This window comes from Hylobates moloch, unplaced genomic scaffold (genome assembly GCF_009828535.3).
Source record: "Hylobates moloch isolate HMO894 unplaced genomic scaffold, HMol_V3 SCAFFOLD_21, whole genome shotgun sequence".
In the NCBI taxonomy this organism is placed as follows: Eukaryota; Metazoa; Chordata; class Mammalia; order Primates; family Hylobatidae; genus Hylobates; species Hylobates moloch.
In genome coordinates, this window is record NW_026652296.1 from 88,581 (window position 1) to 108,185 (window position 19,605).

At 51.2% G+C, this 19,605-nt stretch overlaps 1 protein-coding gene across 11 annotated transcripts in view; it reads right to left on the reverse strand.

Moving 5' to 3' along the window:
* The window catches only part of MYT1 (myelin transcription factor 1), a 110,827-nt gene that overhangs the window by 45,976 nt on the left and 45,246 nt on the right, over window positions 1-19,605 (reverse strand). For 5 of the 11 annotated variants that reach the window (XM_032143297.2, XM_058432877.1, XM_058432878.1 and 2 more), the window contains one exon: window positions 2,663-2,763. Coding sequence is in view for 4 of the 11 variants with exons in the window: in XM_058432877.1 (XP_058288860.1) it covers window positions 2,663-2,763 (101 nt within the window). In the remaining 7 variants the exon portion in view is untranslated. Of the gene's footprint in view, window positions 1-2,662; window positions 2,764-10,035; window positions 10,191-12,532; window positions 12,586-17,407; window positions 17,549-19,605 lie in introns of those variants that run through there. The other 6 variants (XR_009211456.1, XM_032143295.1, XM_032143291.1 and 3 more) reach the window with 3 other exon arrangements.

Sequence of the window (19,605 nt, forward strand, 5' to 3'; positions counted from 1 at the left end):
GAGGCCAGAAGGGCCATACCCAGTGGCAGCTCCTTCCCTTGCAGGAGCCTCTATCCAGTAGTCCTTGCCAGAGGCACCCCCTGCCCTGGGTGGCAGGAAAAAGGGTTGGCTGAATGGCCATGCAACTGATCTTTTCCTTGATTCCGTATCTCTGAATGTTTTGCAAGAAGGGGGTTGAGGAGCTACCATCGGTGCCTGCAAACCACCACCTGACTTTTCTGGCAGCCCCTTCCAGCCAGTCCTGAGCTGTCCACAGGCCTGGTGCTGAACTCAGAGGCATGTCGCAGGCTGTCACGGTCCCCTGCACAAGGTTTGTGTGTTCACTGCCCTCTCATGCTGGCTCCTCACCTCACCCATCTCCTGTCCTAAGCCAGCCTCTGGAAGGCTGACCCCAATGCTGCTGTGGCTGTGTTACATTCTCACACTGTGACCATGGCTCATCCCCTCTGCTGCCACCCTCCTCAGCCTCCTTAGTCAGGAGATTCTACCTGCACCTGCCCCACTGTCCTCTAGGCAGTCGACCCTTTCTCATCCTCTCGCCTTCTCTGGCACACTTTTCATCTTAGCTTCTCTATTCAGAGCAGTAACTCAGGCCCTATCTGCAAGAAATGAAGGGAAGTAAGCAGTGATGAAAGAGCCGGTGATGCCACGAGGACCTGGGCATGGGACCCTGGCTTTGTTCACAGGAGCAGCACTTTGAACAGCCATGGGTTGTCCATGGTAGGTCCCAAACTCTGAGTTTGTCATGCCTGGGCCAGGGGGAGACAAAAATCTTCCTACTCGGCCGGGCGCGGTGGCTCACGCTTGTAATCCCAGCACTTTGGGAGGCCGAGGCAGGCGAATCACGAGGTCAGGAGATCGAGACCACGGTGAAACCCCGTCTCTACTAAAAAATATTAAAAAAAATTAGCCGGGCGTGGTGGCGGGCGCCTGTAGTCCCAGCTACTCGGAGAGGCTGAGGCAGGAGAATGGCGTGAACCCGGGAGGCGGAGCTTGCAGTGAGCCGAGATTGCGCCACTGAACTCCAGCCTGGGTGACAGAGCGAGACTCTGTCTCAAAAAAATCTTCCTACTCACCCCTGACATGGCACTAGACATTTGTAGATAACACTGCATGCAGAGCCCCTGGCCTCAAATCAAGTAACTTTCATGCTCACATGATCTCATGCCAGTACAGCGCTATGTGAATCCTCAGGATTTGGGGTAGGGTGAGGGGAATGAGGCCAAAAACTCAATGATCAAGATAAATAATATTTTAATTCAATATTTTGAAACATCAACATGATGCAAAAAACCCCTAATAAACAAGATACCAAAACTTTAAATAAAGACAGGATCAATATTACCAACTCTTCCTTGTGCCTCAGGCTCCAATATGGATCAGCAGAGCACTGAGAATCCTGTGGGAGCCAAAATATGAGCGGAGGTGCTTAACAAGGTATCTATAACAGACCCATTAAAATGTACATTCTCACCACCAGATTCAAAAGACAAAGGTTGGGTTTTGAGAGTAAAAGAAGAGCACCCCCAAATGAAGTTCCCACTGCAACTGCATAGCCCTCCTCGCCTACACCCTACGCCATCACTGTCCTTGAGCCATGCCCTGAGTCACAGCTGGATCCTTGCTGGAGAGCATCTACATGCAAAAAAAAGAGAAAGGTCAGAATCCGATCTTTGGGAAGGGCTTCAACCTAAGCCTGTTGTCAGCCTCTCCTTCCAGCTGTGAGGGTCACCTGACCCTGGGGACCTGGCCTCATCCAGAGAGTATTGGTGGGAAGTTCTAGAATTAGAGGGTTGGTGGTGGAGAACAGTGGCTGTAAGCACATGTGACATCACAGTTTGGGAGTGTCCCCGAGGGGAGATCTTACACCCTGGGAAGGTATAAGGAGGGCTTGCACCATCTGCCTCCCCTTAGGAAGATCGAAATAAAACAAGGCCAACAGACTTCATAAGTTCCTGCCAGCAATCTCTGCTGTCAGATCCTGTTGGGATTCTCAGCCTGCCCAGGTAAATGCAGGGTGAATAGAGAACCGTTGCTCAGGCACGTCACAGAGCCCAGATGTGATCATACCTCAAAGCAGGGAAGTGAGACTCTGGGGTCACATTTTCATTTTGGTGGGTTTTTTTGTTTGCTTGCTTGCTTGATTTCTGAGACGGAGTCTTGCTCTGTCACCCAGGCTGGAATGCAGTGGTACAATCTTGGGTCACTGCAACCTCCGCCTCCCAGGTTCAAGTGATTCTCCTGCCTCAGCTTTCCCAGTAGCTGGGATTACAGGCGTGTGCCACCATGCCCGGCTAATTTTTGCATTTTTAGTAAAGACGGGGTTTGACCATGTTGGCCAGGCTGGTCTTGAATTCTTGACCTCCAGTGATCCACCTGCCTCAGCCTCCCAAAGTACTGGGATTACAGGTGTGAGCCACCGGGCCCAGCCTGGGGTCACATTTTAGTTTTGATCTACTCAGAGTCATTTTTCTTCCCTTAATTTTAAAGTGACCAGATCATTGCCGATCCTAGTCTCCATTTACCCTTCACCTAACCTGGACTCTGGTGAGGATCAGACCAAAAGTTGCCTCCATGCTTCATGCCTGCAGCTGAAGAGAGGCTTTGTGCAGGCAGCCATGGGGTGGGGCCCTGTGACAGGGGCTGCCCTCTCATGCCTCACCTTGCAGTGTCTGCCCAGAAGGTGTCTTGAGGTCCTGCAGCTGCTGGCCTTGCCTCCGTGTGTCCACCTCTGATTTAGCAGCTCACCCCGGAACTCATTTTCTGAGGGTTTAAAAAGGTTCAAGGTCAGAAAAGGAAAGCTTGGTGGGTGCCAGCCGTGCTGGCTCAAGGGGAGAAAGTGAGAAACTTGGGACACTTTTTTAAACATCATATATTCAATCCCTATTTCCTGGAATCCACTGGAAAAGCAGACAAGGTCATGGCTCCATGGCTGTTTCAGGGACAAGAGACAATTTCTTTCTGACTCGGGAGCCTCCTTGGAGTCTTCCAGCACCTACAGTCCCCTGCACCGTTGTCCCAGCTCTGGTGCCGTTTCATGGAACATGCCTTGGGTAGGTGTTGGTTCCCACTGACAACCACGGCCACCAGAGAGGGCTGGGACAAGGCAGCTGACAGCCACCTTGAGAAAACTTGGCATTTCACCTCTCCAACTTTGAAAACGAGCTGACCAATGAGTAATCATTCGCATTTCAACCAGATCCTTCCGCCCCTCAAAAGCACGCACAGGACATATGCATTTGAAAAAGAAGATTGTTTCGCACGACTTCTCTGGAGCCCACTGAGTGAAGAAAGTCAGATCCACCCGTGGTCTCAAATCAGCTTTGCCCCCTGCAGGATCCCGGGGGCCCAGCACGCTCTTTGCCCTGGTTTCCAAAATCTTTTCTCACCCTGTGTTTCTGCCTCTCTCCAGGGCAATGCCTCCAGTTAATATTTAATTCCTCACATAAATTCCCATGTCTGAGCAGAGGCTGAATGCATCAGCTGGACATGACAAAGAAATGCATTGTGTACCTATTCCCTGCACGTCACTCCCCGTTTCCATGACAACCTGCTTTCTACATAACTGCAGCATTTCAAAGGAAGGTCATTAAGTAACCAACAATGAAACAGGAAATGAATATTCTCGCGTTCTGCTCTGGCTTCCCTTGGAAGTGAGTTTGGATTCTGCCGAAGGCACACTATTCCCACCCACTTTCTTTCTTTTCCTCCTGTTTTTGATGTGCGTCCCCAAATGCAATTCCTCTCTAGGATTCTGGCCACTCCTGGCCCCAGGCAGCCCTGCGGCTCTGGCCACAGCACCCTCTTCTTATCTGGAAATGCTTCCATCCCATTACCGGGCTTCGGATTACCTTCTGGAGCATAAACACAGGGGAAAGCAGATTTGGTCGTCAAGGAGACAGCATAATATGAGGTCTTCAGAGGAATGAATAAAACCACTCAGATTCGGCACCTACTGTATGCACCTAGTCTGTGCCTCCCCTCATTGAGCTGTAAGTCACCCGCAGGCCATCGCTGAGATGACAGGGCTCCCACCGCATGCTCCGGTGCCTGGACTAGTGAGGAGGGAGCTGCGGGAGTTTCCCTATAACCCAAGATCTCTAGGCCCCCTGGGTTCCCATCTGCCACTGGTCATCTGCACTGAGCCAGTGTGAGGTGCCTCGAACTGGGGCCCAGCCTGCCCACCAGGTAATCCAATTCTCAACTCTATGACAGGGATGTGGCATATAGGGAGGAAAAACATATTAGAAGATTCCATAAGTGAACCGACAAGAATCATATCAGCTGGGGAGTGTGCTTCACACTTTGAACATGGGGCATGCGGTCCTCTGTGTGTCTCTTTTTTTATGTGACAACAGAAGCTGAGAGACAAGGCCCCAAAGTGCACAGGGCTCACTTTCTCAGTATCTACCCCAGGAGACAAGATGCTGCAGAAACCTGCTCACTGGGCTGATTGGTAAGGCTCAAGCAGAATTTCTCGTTACCGTTACATATGTAAATATGCACGACAACTGGGGCATGTCTGGCTGACAGCTGGAGCGAAGGACATAAGGTCTGTGCACTCCAGAGGAGACGCTGCCTCTCCCGAGTGTGACTCCCCTGAGTTCTGCTCTGAGTCTCTCCTGCTTCTCAGCACAGCCATGTGGACATGAACTGCAAGAGTCTCTGCAAAGGGACCTCCAGTTTTGTTTGGTGGGAGAGAACCAGCTCACTGGGGCTTCTCCACCCACACTCACCCGTGGGAGTCTGGAAATACGGAAGATTCTTCATTTGAATTCCACATTCATGTGGAATTCTTCATGGCCCACGTCCCTTACACTCCTGTGCCTAGGTCAGTCAGCCCTGGGCTCTGACGTCCCGAGGCCCTGAGGCCCCATATCTGCTCAGGAAAAGCAGCAGCATCCCGGGATCAACTGCTCCTCCAAAGAGCCCCTCCTGCCTCCCTGAGGCAGCAAAGCCACTGAGCTTCTCTGGACAAAAGAGCAGAATGGCACCTGCTGAAAGCCTTCGTGCCACACCCCTGGGATACAGAGCACACAAGTAATCAAAGCACAAACCCCCAAGCTTAGACCCTCCTTTATGAGGACCTGAGGACCCGGCTCAACCCTGACAAGATTTAGCCTCCCTTCTCCAGGAAATGTCTTGGCAGCAAACGACGATCCTACAGGAAAACTCTCCACAGAAACGTGGAGGTGTTCCATAAAGACGCCCTTCCAGAAGTCATGCTGCTCCATGGACACTCTGTGGTAGGAACAAGGGTCCCCAAAGCTCACACAGGGCACTGCCGCCAACTCAGACCTGAGCAGCAGGTCACTACCCTCTCTGAGACTGAAGTTCTTCACCCATAAAGTGGGAGGGGAAGAATTATTTGGAGATGGAGAGACACGCACGGACGAAGCCTGGAAGTGAACCCATGAGGAGGTCAGCGCTGTTGTCATCACCGTGGCCTCTCTTGTCGGGAATCTGAAGTGACGTGGAGGTTTTCATCCAGACGAGCCTTTTCTCTTGGGTTACTAAGTTTCTCGTGAGTTAATCTGAATCCCTGCTCGTCGATGCAGATGGGAAACGGAACATCAGAGATAGCTACATCCTGAGTACGTCTCTCGGAAAACAAGCCTCTCGGGATCAGCTCCCAGCACCCAGAGGGCAGCGCTAGCTGGGACCCTTCTCTAGGGACCCGACATCTTTGCACCTGGAGTCCTGCCTGCTCAAGGTCACCCCCACATCTGTCCCCACAGTGGCCCCAGGCTCACTTTTATGGGGCTCTGGTGGGCAGAAAAACTCAGTAAACAAACAGGGCCTGCTCAGCTGAGATTGATGCACAAAGTTCCAGAGGAGAGGGAACCACCCCTCACTGGCCAGAGACTCCAGCACAGGCCAGGGAGATGTGCAGAGCTGAGCTGCAGCCTCTCGTCTGTCTTCTCCTAATGAAGCCCTCTTTTTCCAACTCAGCAGCACTGCAAACTGGAGACCAGCCTGACCCAGGCCCCAGACAGGACGTTTGCACTGACAGCCAGTACTCTGTTGGGCTCTTCCCAGGCAGTGCTGCTGGCCTGCCCCAAGGTTTCCTTCTGTCGTCATGGCAAGGAGAGCCCCCTTGTCCCAGAGCTAACACCCCAGCTGCCGGCTGACCCACTGCCAGCATACACTTCCTCCTTGCACTGGCACTGTGGCCACTCCACACACAACCCCATGGGGGACCCCCCACAGGCGACCTTGGCTGCTTTCATGCTGGCTGGGTGGCCTGGAATCTGGCCTGAGCCCACCTGCCCCCATGGTGCATCCCCTGGACCTCCGGGTGGGAGTCCCTGTGGCGGTTAGCTCTGATCCGCTCCAGCCCTGGCAACCCGACCCCCTTCCACTGTGCAAAACCTCCCCACTCTGAAAACAAGAACAAAATAACAGGAAGACTGAGTGACAGGCCAGGTGGTAAGTGTGGAAAGCCAAATGTTTTCAGTCTTCACAGGTTTTGCATCTCTGGTAACTAGGGCTGCCTTTGGGGCCAGGAGCTGTTACCACCTGCCCCTCAGCAAAGAGTGGAAGGGTAGTCACTTGAGAGGAGCCCATACCTCCATTCTCCCATGCACCCCCCCAGCCCTCCTCCGTCTCCAGCACAGGAGATGGAGTCTTGCCTCCCTGCTGAGCCGGCTTGTCCATCTGGACTTTATACCCACCTCCTTCCCACTGTCAGTTAAAGTTCCCGGGAATATCAACTCTTCCCTCCATTCTTCTGGAATATTGAACTACTCTTCCCAACTCTTCAACAGGCTTGAGGCATCCATATTTAAAAACACAGTCTCTTTGGACGGCACGTCCCTGCCCAGCCCCCTCTCCATCTCCTGCTTCATAACTACGCTTCTTGCTGACTCTTCCTCACTCCCCACCACAGTTGACCTCCACCCACATCCACCCACATCCCTCTACTGGAACAACAGGCGGCTTCATGTTCACAGGGCACGTGAGGGCCCACTAGACATCACTGCAGTGCGTGTCTGTTCCCCGCTTCTGTGGCAAACACTCGCCCCGACCTTGTCAGTCACCTGCACGGGCTCCTCCTGGCCACCTGGCCACCCCATGTCAGACGCCCTCTCCTTTTTGCTTCCTCTCTGCCACAGTATCTGCTTCTTATGTGACTCGGGGTTTTCCTCTTCCCCTCTTCAGTCATCAGCTCCTCAAGACAGAACCCTGAGGGTCATCCTTGGCCCCAAATCCTGCCAATGTTATTTTCTAAATCTCACCAGAATCTGACCATTTCTGACCTCTCCAGCTATGTTGTTTTGTTCTGTCTGCAAAAACTGACAAACTCATTCTAAAAATGTGTAAGGCAATTCAAGGAATATAGACTAGCCAAAACAATTTTGAAAAAGAGCAAAGTTGGAAGACACGCTTCTCAGTTTCCAAACTTAGTACAAAGCTGCAGTAATCAAGGCAATGTGTTACTAGCATAAGGACGGGCATATAGATAAGTGGGACAGAATTGAGAGTCCAGAAATAACCCCCTCTATTGATGATCAATTGATTTTTGACAACGAAACAAAAACAAGTTAATGGGAAAAAAACTGTCTTTTCAACAAATGTGCTAGGACAACTAGATATCAAAAAAAAAAAATGAAGTTGGACCTCTCTCAAAAATTAACACTCACTGGATCACATATCTAAATGTAAGAACCAAAACTCCTAGAAAACACAGGCGTAGATCTTTCCGACTTTGGGTTAAGCAATGGTTTCTTAGCTATGACAACAAAACTACAAGCCATTAAAGAAAAAAAGTAATATATTGGACTTCAAAAGGTTTAAAACTTTCGGAGTTAAAATAACACCGTCGGCCGGGCGCAGTGGCTCACGCCTGTAATCCCAACACTTTGGGAGACTGAGGCAGGCAGATCACTTGAGGTCAGGAGTTCGAGAGCAGCCTGGTCAGCATGGTGAAGCCCCACCTCTACTGAAAATACAAAATTAGCCGGGTGTGGCGGTGCGTGTCTGTAGTCCCAGCTACTTGGGAGGCTGAGGCAGGAGAATCACTTGAACCTGGGAGGTAGAGCTTGCAGTGAGCCAATATCATGCCACTGCACTCCAGCCTGGGTGACAGAGCGAGACTCCGTCTCAAAAATAAATAAATAACACTGTCAATAAGGTGAAAAGAGAACCCAAAGACTGGGAGAAAATATCTGCAAATCGTAAACCTGACAAAGAGCTTGTATTTGGACAAAAGAACTCTCGTAACTCATAACAAGACAAATAACCCAATTTTAACATGAGCAGAGGATTTGAACAAACATTTCTCCAAAGACAACATGGAAATGGCCAATAAGCACACGAAGAGATGCCCAACAGCTAGTAATCCAGGAAACGCAAATCAAAACCACACTCAGATACCATCGCACTAAAACGGCTGTAATCTTAAAGATAAACAGATAGTAACAAGTGTTGGCAAGAACCCTCATAGAATGCTGATGCGAATATAAAATAGCACAATCACTTGGAAAATGGCATGGCAGTTACTCAAAATGTTAAACATAGAGTTATATGACTCAGGAATTCCACTCTAGAATAAAACCATATGAGAAAATAGAATAAAAACAAGAGAAATAAAAACATATGCCCACATAAAGGCTTGTACACAACTATTTATAGCAGCTTTATTCATACTAGCCAAAAAGTGGAAAAACCCAAATGTCCATCAACTGCTGAATGGGTGATACGAAATACAGTGGCATAGTGTTTGGCAATAAAAAGGAATGAAGTTGCTTATACATGCAACAATGTGGGTGAATCTCAAAAACATCGTGTTCAGTGAAAGAGGCCAGGGACAAAAGACCACATATTGAACAATTCCATATTTATGAAATGTCCAGAACAGGCAGATTCATAGAGATAGAAAGTGGATTCATGGTTGCCTAGGACTGGTGGAGGAGAAAATGGAGAATGACTGTGAATGGGCATGGGGTTTCTTTCTGGGATGATTAAAGCAGTCTAAAATTGGGCTGTGGTGATAGATGCACAACCCTATATGCTAAAACCACTGAGTTGTATACTTTCAATAGGTGAATTCTGTGATGTGCAGATTACATTCCAATAAAGCTGTTTTTAAACAGTGGCATGTGGATGGTCAGTGAGACACTCTGGGGACTCTTGCATAGGGCAGGAAGCAGCCTCTGGACCACTGCGCCTCAACCCCAAGCTGGACCACCTTGGATGCCTATCACTCCTTGCTCCTGGAGGCCAGGGAGGGCTGGGTCCAGGGATACGACAGGAGAATGGGTCATGCGAGTGATATGAGACAGGCCATGGAGGTCAGAGTGAGAGTTCTTGGGTCCACTGCACCCTCCCACTCCCCAGAGCAGTTAGAGCTGTACTCATTCAACAAGGCCAAAGGAAGGTGACCTGCCTCTGTGCAGCCAGGAGGCATCGTGACCCAGAACAGCACAAGCTCACCTCCCACCTCGGCCAGTGCTATGTCAGGATGTGTCAGCAGCTATCCATGCAGCTGCACCGATGGCCAGGGCCAATCCCACCCGGTAGCTAATGCAGCAGCAACAACCCCCCATTCTGCCTGGTCGTGCGCATTGGCTGGACCTGCCACGTCCTGGGACACTGTGGCTGCTCCAGCCGCCACTTCCCTGGAGAGCGCAGGCCTTCTTAGCTTTCATCATACCTCATGCAGAGTGAAACGGAAAAGCTGGGCCCTGGGTTGAGTATAAACTTACATCTTGCCATTCGAAAGGAAAAAAAGACAAAACAAAAAAACTTTTTCCTACTTCTTCTCTCAATCCCTCATTTATCCCCTTCTTGCTGCTACTTGGGTTTAAATCAAAGCCTAGCAAGGCAGCAAGAAAAGGGTTAGAATAAAACTTTAGAAACAATTTAAGGCCCGCACGAAACCAGTCACAGGTCACAGTAGACTCCTGGGGGACCACAGCCCAGGATTCTCTCTCTAGACCCAAAGAGCCTCTGACACCCAAGGTGACACCCCTGAAGTCCAGGCTGCACCCCCAGACATGGGAAGGTAAGGCACTAGGAGGCAAACAGACTCACATCTATGTCACATGGCTCCTGGAGGAGGCAGCAGAAGAACTAGGTCCAGCATCTCTCTCTCAAAGTTCAAAGCGAGGTCCCCACCGCAGTCTGAGAACTGCCAGGGCGCTCAATAACAGCTGTTCCTGGGACCGCTCCTGGCCTGTGGGAGGAACCTGCACCGGATGAGCAAATGAATGTTTCAGGAGGCTCCTTCAGGCTCCCTCCACTAACAGTGTGGGCAGTGGTTAGAGCAGGAACAAGGACAGACCAGGAGGCAGGACACAGACTCTCCAGACGCATGTGGACAGGGCAGATATGGCCCAGCCCAGACAGTGACAGGAGGACTTATTTGGGAAGTCTTGATACCATTGTGTCCATCCTCCCCAACTTGGAAATAAATTGTAAAACCAAAATGAAAATTCAACAGAAGACCTGGGAGATAGAGTCAAAGAAATATACTAGAAAAGGGAACAAAAGGACGAAGAGATAGGAGAGACGGAGGAAACGCTGAGTGAGGCCTGACACCCGATTTGGGAGTTCCAGAAAGAGAGAATTAAGAAAATGGGAAGGAAAAGCGTAAGTTAAATGATAAAAAAAATTTCCCCAGAACTAAAGGAAATTATATTTTTAGATTAAAAGGCCCATTAAGCACCCATAACAGTGAATAAAAAAAGACCCACATCCAACCAAGCCCAGCACTATAAAATTTTAAAACACCAGGAATAGAAAAAGACCCTAAAAGCTTTTAAAGGGGGAAAAAGTCACAAACGAAACTGATAACTAGAATAGGATCACATTCTCAAGAGCAGCGTTCACAGACAGTAGAGAAAGCCTCTTCCCAGTTTTAAGGGAGTTGACATTCAACTTCAGGGCATGCCCTCTATGCTGGCAAAACACTGATCACGGGAAGTAGAAGAGTAAAGAAATCCAGAGATGCACAGCCTCAAAAACTGCGCATTGAACAGTGAGGAAGGGAAGTGAGGCCAGGGCGGTGCATGGGGCAGGGGTGGTGATCGTTATCTACAAGAAAAACAAACCACAAAATCTTGTATGAGATATAACACTGGTAAATACTGCTTGGTCCAGCAGCGAAACAATGAAGATAAAGAAAGATAATGCTCAATGCTACAAAGGAAGCTAACTGGTCACTGTGAGCACAAGTGTCAGAAAGGTCCAGTTCTGGGGCCACAGGGAGGCCAACCAGCCCCTTATACTTGGAATGTCCTGTCCTACACCCTATGAACCACAAAGTCCTGGGCAACTGGCCAGCGAGGCTCCCTAGCACCAGAGCCCTTGCAGGGGAGAAGGTGTCCCCACCAAGGCCGAGAACGGAGGGTGGGGCTGGCCTGTGGAGACCCAGAGGTTGGCCTGCAGAGAGAGGCTCAGCAAGGGGTCAGCACTTGTGTGGAGTGAGGAGGGTGCTGGTACGGGGAAAGAGGTGGATCAAAGAAGTAAACATATTAAAGATAATGGAAACCAGCTTTCTCACTGTTGGAAGAGCAAGTTATGCCTACCGAAAGGCAGAACTTTAGAATGAAGCCCGTGTGGGAATTGGAATCAGAGGTTACCAATGTGAACTTGTGTTTTTCAATGTACATCGATAGATGGAGAAGTAAATACAGACCTAGGTGAAAAAGGGCGTGTGTGTAGCGTGTGTCTGTAACTGTGTGTGTGTAGCATGTGTGCGTAACTATAATAGCATGTGTGTAACTGTGCAGCATGTGTGTGTAACTGTGTGTAGCATGTGTGTAGCACGTATGTGTAACTGTGTATAGCGTGTGTGTAACTGCGTGTAGGGTGTGTGTAGCATGTGTGTAGCATGTGTGCATAGCATTTGTGTGTAACTGTGTGTAGCATGTGTGTAACTGTGTAGCGTGGGTAGCATGTGTAACTGTTTGTAGCATGTGTGCAGCATGTGTAGCGTGTAACTGTGTGCAGCATGTGTGTAGCATGTGTGTAACTGTGTGTAGCATGTGTAACTGTGTAGCATGTGTGTAACTATGCATAGCATCGTAGCATGATGTAACTGTGTGTAGCGTGTGTGTAACTGTGTGTGGTGTGTGTGTAACAGTGTGTGTAGCATGTGTAACTGTAACTGTGTGTAGCATGTGTGTAACTGTGTGTAGCATGTAACTGCGTGTAGCATGTGTGTAGTGTGTGTGTAGCGTGTGTGGCATGTGTGTAACTGTGTGTAGCGTGTGAGTGTGTAACTGTGTGTAGTGTGTGGCGTGTGTGTGGCGTGTGTGTAACTGTGTGTGTAGCATGTGTGAGTAGCATGTATGTGTGTAACTGTGTAGCATGTGTGTGGCGTGTGTGTGTAACTGTGTGTGTAGCGTGTGTGTGTAACTGTGTGTAGCAAAAATGACTGGCATTTCCCTCTGGCATAGAGGTGCCGGGATGCCCCATCAAATCCAGTGACCAAGTCAACATTATGAGTTAAGGGACAAATCAGCATCAGGTGAAGGGAGAACCTCCCACTCGGGTGTTCCTGCATCACAGGCAACACTGGACAAACCCACGTTGAAGGGTATCCCCCCGAATAACGGCTCAGCGCTCCCACGTTGAAGGGTATCCCCCCGAATAACGGCTCAGCGCTCTTCCAAAAGCACAAGGTCATGAAAGGCGAGGACCGCTGAAAACGACTTTAGACGAACGAGACACCAGGACCACACACAACACGTGGTTCCGAACCCACCCCTGAATGGGTCTGAGGACCAGATGGCCGTGAAGGTGAGGGTGGAGCAGTGGGAGAGCGGCCTCTCTGCTGGAAACACCCACCCAAGTGTCCTTGGTGATGGCATCGCATCGGCAACACGCTCTCAAACGCTCAGGAGAACAGCTTGGCTCTTTACTTGAAACGTTTCTGTGGCTTTGAGATTGTTTCCAAATGTATTTTTGAAAATAATGAGGATGGGGGACTGTGATTTAAGTAACCAGTGGTCAGTGGAGGCCTCTGTGAGGAGAGAAGCTGGGACCAAGGAGGATCCTGAGGTGCCTCCTCCGGGCAGGACGCTCCACCTCCCTCTGTCCCAGGACTGCTCCTGGAAGACCCTAAAGTCCATGATGTGCTCAGCCAAGTCTGTTTCCAAAGCTGGCTGGGCAGGTGCAGGCCCCAGCCCCACCCAGGGTTTCTCTCAGGGATGGCCAGCTCTGTTCCTGGGGGTCTCCTGGGAAGCCCAGAGGACCAGGCACCTGGGAAAGTCTGACAAGCTTGGAAACTTCCATAAAGAAGGTGGAACCCAGGCCTTAGAAGCTGCGGGTCCCATGGGGCTGAGAGGAAGGCGGAACAGGACTCCCTCAGCCCACACAGGACCCCCCCGCCGCCATTTGCCCCTGCCCCCAGCCTTTCCCAGCAGGGGGTCCAAAACAGCTCCACTAGCTCCGGAGAGGGGTGCCCTCTTGTCCCCGCCCCCGGAGAGGGGTGCCCTCTTGTCTCTGCCCCTGGAGAGGGGTGCCCTCTTGTCCCCGCCCTGGAGAGGGGTGCCCTCTTGTCTCTGCCCCTGGAGAGGGGTGCCCTCTTGTCCCCGTCCCAAGGGCCTCTTCCTCTCCACACCCTGCGGGGCCGCAGTCACAGGGGCTTCTGCTCCGGGGTTTGGGGCATCTGGAGGAAACACTGGCAGGAAACACAAATGGGACCGAGGGGAAAATGAGGGCAAGTTTTGCTCTTTTTCTTTCCTTTTTTTTTTGTCTCTCTGGAATCCAGAGAGAAGTAAAATGAAGACTTGCTGAGTGGCGCAAAGGCAGACCAGCTTTTGCTGAGTTTAGGTGAAAATGAGAGAAGGGAGAGGTGGGGGCAGGGAGTTGGCAATTCTATAGCTTTGCACATTTCTCTCATTATTTTGCTTCTAAATCAGCCTCGCTGGTACTTTCTCTATTCAATAAAAGCCAAATGCAAGCCATGTCCTCTAATCTCTCCAACAGCAGCTCACTGCTGAGAAAATAATACAGATGTAACTTCCAGCATCATACACTTTCTTTTCCATTTATATGCAAATAGTGACCTTTCACCCAGGCTGTCTCAAAGAAGTGTTTCCTTAAAAATGCAAATAGCATGTTGCAGGCAGTTACTGTGGCTGAGTCTTTCTTATATTATTATCATTATTTCTTTTAACCTTACCAACGCTGTAAAAACAACAGCTAAACTGCTCTGCAGTAATAATGACTTTCCAAACCAAATCACAGGACGGGCTCTCCAGGCGGCCTGTCATCCCGGCTGCCAACAGGGGAGGAGTGTGCCCAGCCCAGGGCAAGCAGTGTGCTGGGAGGGACACCAATAGTGTCACATTCATCCCTCCAGGGGTGCCTGGGAGAGCAGTTCAGCCGTGTGACCAGGCCTCACACCCAGGCCGGGTGCCCGGAACCCAGGCGGCACCAAGGAAACCACTCCACACTGCTCCACGCAGACGCACAGGATTCTCCTTCTGGGGCGACAACATCCTCAGCTCCAAGTGGGGTTCAATGCTGTGACCCCAGTCCAGCACATTCGCCCCACACCCAGGACAAGGAACCCAGAATGGGGACCTCCAGAAATAGGTGGCTCCCAAGAGGCTACCCAGGGCAGCAGGAAAGACGCTACAGGAGGAGAAGTCAGGGACGGGGAATGGACACAACTACAGGCACCGGGGTACGGGCTCCCTCCTCCTCCCTGACCATCTCTACTGACTAGGCCAGGCCACAGGCTGGGGAGAAGCCCACAAAAGACACCCACTCTATCAGCCGCACCTGCCCAACAGCCCACCTCTGTCTGTGACTGCTGCCTCCAAGGGCTGCTCGAGGCCTGACCCACCCACAGTACTCAGGAGGGGAGGAAAAGTGGCCAGGCTGACCCATGGGCCTTGCCTCACTGGGCTACCATCAGAGACCCTTTTTCCAATCAGGCACAACTGGACTCGCCTGCCTGAATCCTGGGGTATGGGAAGGGGGAGAACACAGAGAAAACAAAGGTAGTAAGAAGGGGCTGTGATGGAAACAGGCCTGGTCCAACAGGTATTCCAGACGCAAGATAAGAATGAAGAGGGTATGAGGCCAGGAATGGTGGCTCAAGCCTGTAATCCTAACACTTCGGGAGGCCGAGGTGGGTGGGTCACTTGAGGGCAGGAGTTAAAGACCAGCCTGGCCAACATGGTGAAACCCTGCCTCTACTAAAGATACAAAAATTAGCCAGGTGTAGTGGCACATGCAGGAGGCCGAGGCAGGAGAATTGCTGAACCCAGTAGGCAGAGGTTGCAGTGAGCCAAGATCACGCCACTGCACTCCAGCCCGTCTCTAAAAAAAAAAAAAAAAAAAAAAAAAAAAAAAGATGGGTTTGGGGGCGCCTTCCCCATGGATCTTTGGGAACTCCCCAGAAGACACGGCAGCCTCACAGGATCAAGAGGTCCTGCTCTGGAATTCTGCTCCAGCATTTTCGTTCCTTGGTCCCAGAATTTTTTCTTAGAACCGTTCAGCTTTCCAGCCCAAAAAAGAGAAGAAATGGCCATCTCCTTCTGCCTTAAAACCACATTTTACTGAGGCCTTGAAGATAAAATTCCACTAGGAGGGGCATCTCACATTCCCTTTCGGGTCTGCCACACCCTGGCTCATCCCCAGTTCAGAAGGGAGAGGGCTCGAGGGAAGATCTCCAGGCCTCAAAGCCCTTGGGGATTTTGGCTTTCACAACAGTTCCGTTTTCCTTCTCTAACCCCAGGCTCTCCAACCGCAGGACCCCTGCCCAAATCCCTGCGTGGGTAGGGTGAGCCCAGGCAGCTGCTCTCTGATGGGTTCAACTGCAGCCCCAGCTCCAGGGCTCAGAGCAGTCCCCTCTGCTGCTCTTCAGGCTTAGAAAAATTGCGGGGGGTGCGGGGATGTGTATGGTAATTTCCCAGCCTGGATGGACAGCGGTCGGTACACGAGAGCCAACACAGAACACATCTGGGGAAAACACAAACGCTTTACCCACACCAGAGGCGGCCTGGCCTCTGGGTGACTGGGCAGGAAGTGGGTGGCCAGCAGGAGGGGCTGGCAGGGGGAGAGCCCACCAGGTCCAGGAGGCCCGAAGGCCATCAGAGGGTTCTCAGAGGGATTGGACTCTAACTCTTATATCAAAGTGGGTTCGGGTTCCTCCAGATGCCAGAGGTGTAGGGGGTCAGCCAAGCACAAAGGCTCAGACCCTGGGGATGAAGGGAGCTCTACATCCAGTAGCAGGTTCTGACTTAGAAGCTGCATGTGGGATTTGCAGCCAGACAAGCCCAGGCCACCGGTGTGGATGACACTCCACAGGGAAGAGGTGCAGGGCCCAGAGTCCTGGAATTGATTCTTGCTTCCCTGAATGCCTCTCAGTAACAAATCCACTTTGTTTTCCCTCTCTGGCGGATGCACCTAGGAAGCAGACTCTCTGCTTACAGGACTTAACGCTAGATGAGGGAAGGCAGCAAGCTCACAGTACCTCATAACTCTTAAAAACTGGGCAAATTTGGCCGGGCACAGTGGCTCACGCCTGTAATACCAGCACTTTGGGAGGCTGAGGTGGGCAGATCACCTGAGGTCAGGAGTTCAAGACCAGCCTTGCCAACATGGCAAAACCCCATCTCTGCTAAAAAAAAATACAAAAATTAGCCAGGCGTGGTGGCACGCATCTGCAGTCCCAGCTACTCGGGAGACTGAGGCAGAGAGAATTGCTTGAACCCGGAGGCAGAGGTTGCAGCCGAGATGGCGCCACTGCACTCCTGCCTGGGCAACAGAGCAAGACTCTGTCTCAAAAAAAAAAAATATATATATATATATATATATATATATAGGACCAATTTGTCTATCTGTGTCGTGGGGAGGGAATGAACACCTCACAGCCAACACACTTTGATGCATTGGTGACATGACTGGGTCATGGCTCACCGAGGCTAGGGTTGGGCACAGCCTTCATGGAAATAAAATGAGGAAGCACAAAACTCTAAATAAGCCAGCCAAAACAAAATCAGATCACTTCAAAACAAATGACTGTGAGAGGTACCTCTCTAATGTGCATTCATAGTCTAACATTTTATCTAGGCGGACATGATCGCAAATAACCAGAAGGCAGGGCTCAACCTCAAGAAGGAACAGACAGTGGAGGAAAAATTCAGAACTGCTCAACTGAGCATTTAAGTAGCTTTTCTCCCCAACACAAGTGTCCTTCCAACCTCAAAGCTAAAATGTGGATCCTTCCCTGGTCCAGATCAGCTTTGAAAACTCCATGTACCGTGTGAACAAGGGAGTCCCTAGGCAAGATTGGGGTGCCCCCCTTGGGCCCAGCAGGCCCTAGACTTGGGGTACCCCCCTTGGACCCAGCAGGCCCAGACTTGCGGTGCCCCCGTGGGGTCCAGCAGCCCCTAGACTTGGGATGCTTTCCTCGGGCCCGGCAGCCCCCAGAGCTGGTTACCTGCAGGCTCTCCCGGAAGGCAAGCAGGGACGCCCATCAGTCACAGCAGAGACACTGCATCCCGAGAGCGGGATTTCAAATGTGAGACACGTGGGAGTAAAGGTAAGTAAAGGAGGGTCCAGGGTGGCATCCGTACCAAGCCTTGAAAGAGAAGCAAAAATTCAACTGCAGGAGATGAAGGGAGATAGGGAGGCATGTTCGGGAATCTTGGGTAACAACCCAGCTTGGGACGGAGAATAAGGTTGGAGGGCATGCTGGGGACAGGCTCTAGATGTGTCCCAGGCTGTGAGGAAGAGACACGAGGGCAGTAAGGGTCATACTGTGGTCTGCGGGCAGCCTCCATGGCAGCCTGGGACACTGGGCAGGAAGGCTGGGTGGGGCTGGGTGGGGCTGGGTGGGGCTGGGTGGGGCTGTTCTGGAAAGATCTCAGATTCCAGCTACACCACTCACCTGGGAAGCTAATTTGCCTCCCAGCCTCAGTGTCCAGCACAGAACACATTCATGAGAATTAAACAAGTTAGCACAGTCTCAATGATTAAAATACCAGTGTCAAACGTGTTTCTTTGCCCCTTGCGACCTAAGTCAGATTTTTTGTTCCATTTCATAGATTAAGGCCCAGTCTCGATGAAAATAATGTTAAACATCGTAAGTCGTCCCAATTTCAAATCCCTGTTTTTCCCTAAACAAAACTTTGGTAATGGCAGGGTGAGCACAATTCCACGTGCTGATGAACAACTGACAACCAAGTGTTGGGTCAGTAGTAACTGAGAGGCCGCTTCGAACCATCCCTGGGATCCCTGGGTCGGCAGATACCCTGGGAAACTCAGAGCTGAGAGGGAACTTGTCCCCCAGCTCTAAGTCTTGTAAAGAATGGGCAGCACCTTCAGTTAGGAGCCACTTTGGCTGCCCACAGAGCAGGACTGCTAAAGCCATTTGATTTTCAGAACCCAAAAAACCCTGTAGGTGTAAAGACCCAAGTGCTTTGACAAGCTAGCTCAGCAAGGCGCACGCAGGGATTGGGGACGCGCCTCGGGTCTGGCTCACCGTGGGTCTGTGGGTCTGGCTCACTGGGAGGCCACCCCAGGCACCTGCTGCTCTCAGTTTGCGGTCCGAGAGTCTCAGGGACCTTCTAGGGCCTTCTAAAGCAGGCCCTGGTGCACCACGGAGCATCCAAACTCCCACTCTCCTCGCACTCAGGCAGGGCAGGTCAGCCACTGGCAGCTCCGTGGGTCCCTGAGCTAGGGAGACATGGAGGGGTCCCCCAGGACCAGGTGAGAGGCTCCAACCGCCTTGACCCAGGGCCCCCTCTTCTCACACTCCTCCTCTGATGTGTGGATTGCAAGCGGCAAAATGGGAAAAAAAGAAGAGGACCCAGATGGCTTCTGCCCCAGCCCTCAGACCAGTGTTGAACACGATGGAGGTGTGAAGCCAGGCGTGAGAGAGAGGTGGGGCCAGCAAGCTCATCTGTCAGCAGCTCAGGCCATATGGTGCCTCCACTTTTCCTCCCTAGAATCTAGATCCCAAGTGCTCACCCCCACCTTGCCTGGCCACCCTGACTCATGCAGAGGGCTGCAGCCTACTTCCTGAGGACCGTCCAACCTGCACCCTCCTGGCACAGGCCATGCTCCCAGGCCACAGTCCCAAATAAGCCTCAAGGCACAGCGAACGTATCCAATCAACTCCAAGCAACTCCAGGGCAAACTACACACTCAGTTGCCAGAACACAAAGTCACTCTCTTGAAGGTTGAGGCTGCTGAGTGGAGGCTTTCGGTGCTGCAGGACGAGGGGTGGCAGGAAGACCACAGACACCCACAGCTGTGTCGACATCCTCTCTCCTCTGCAAGGCCTGGACTCCAATCCTGGCCAAGGCAGATGTACTCAGCCAGGGCAGATTAAAGCATGCTGAGTTACTTTCGTTCCCCATTAAAGTAACATTGCATTTTTTAAGTGCAAATTGTAAAATAAAAAAAAAAGGATGAAGTGACGGGTGAAACGAATCTTCCCACACGGAAAGCTCCTAATGGCATTAACCGTAGGGAGAAAAGACTCCACGCTTGTATCAGGTTGGTTCCAGTAACACTGAAGAGAAACAGGAAGACATTTTCAAACTACGCTTTCCACTTGCAAGTATCCATTAATCTCTTCTCTCTGAAGCTGGCTCCGTGGAAGCCTGAGATCAAAAACATTTTAATTCAGGT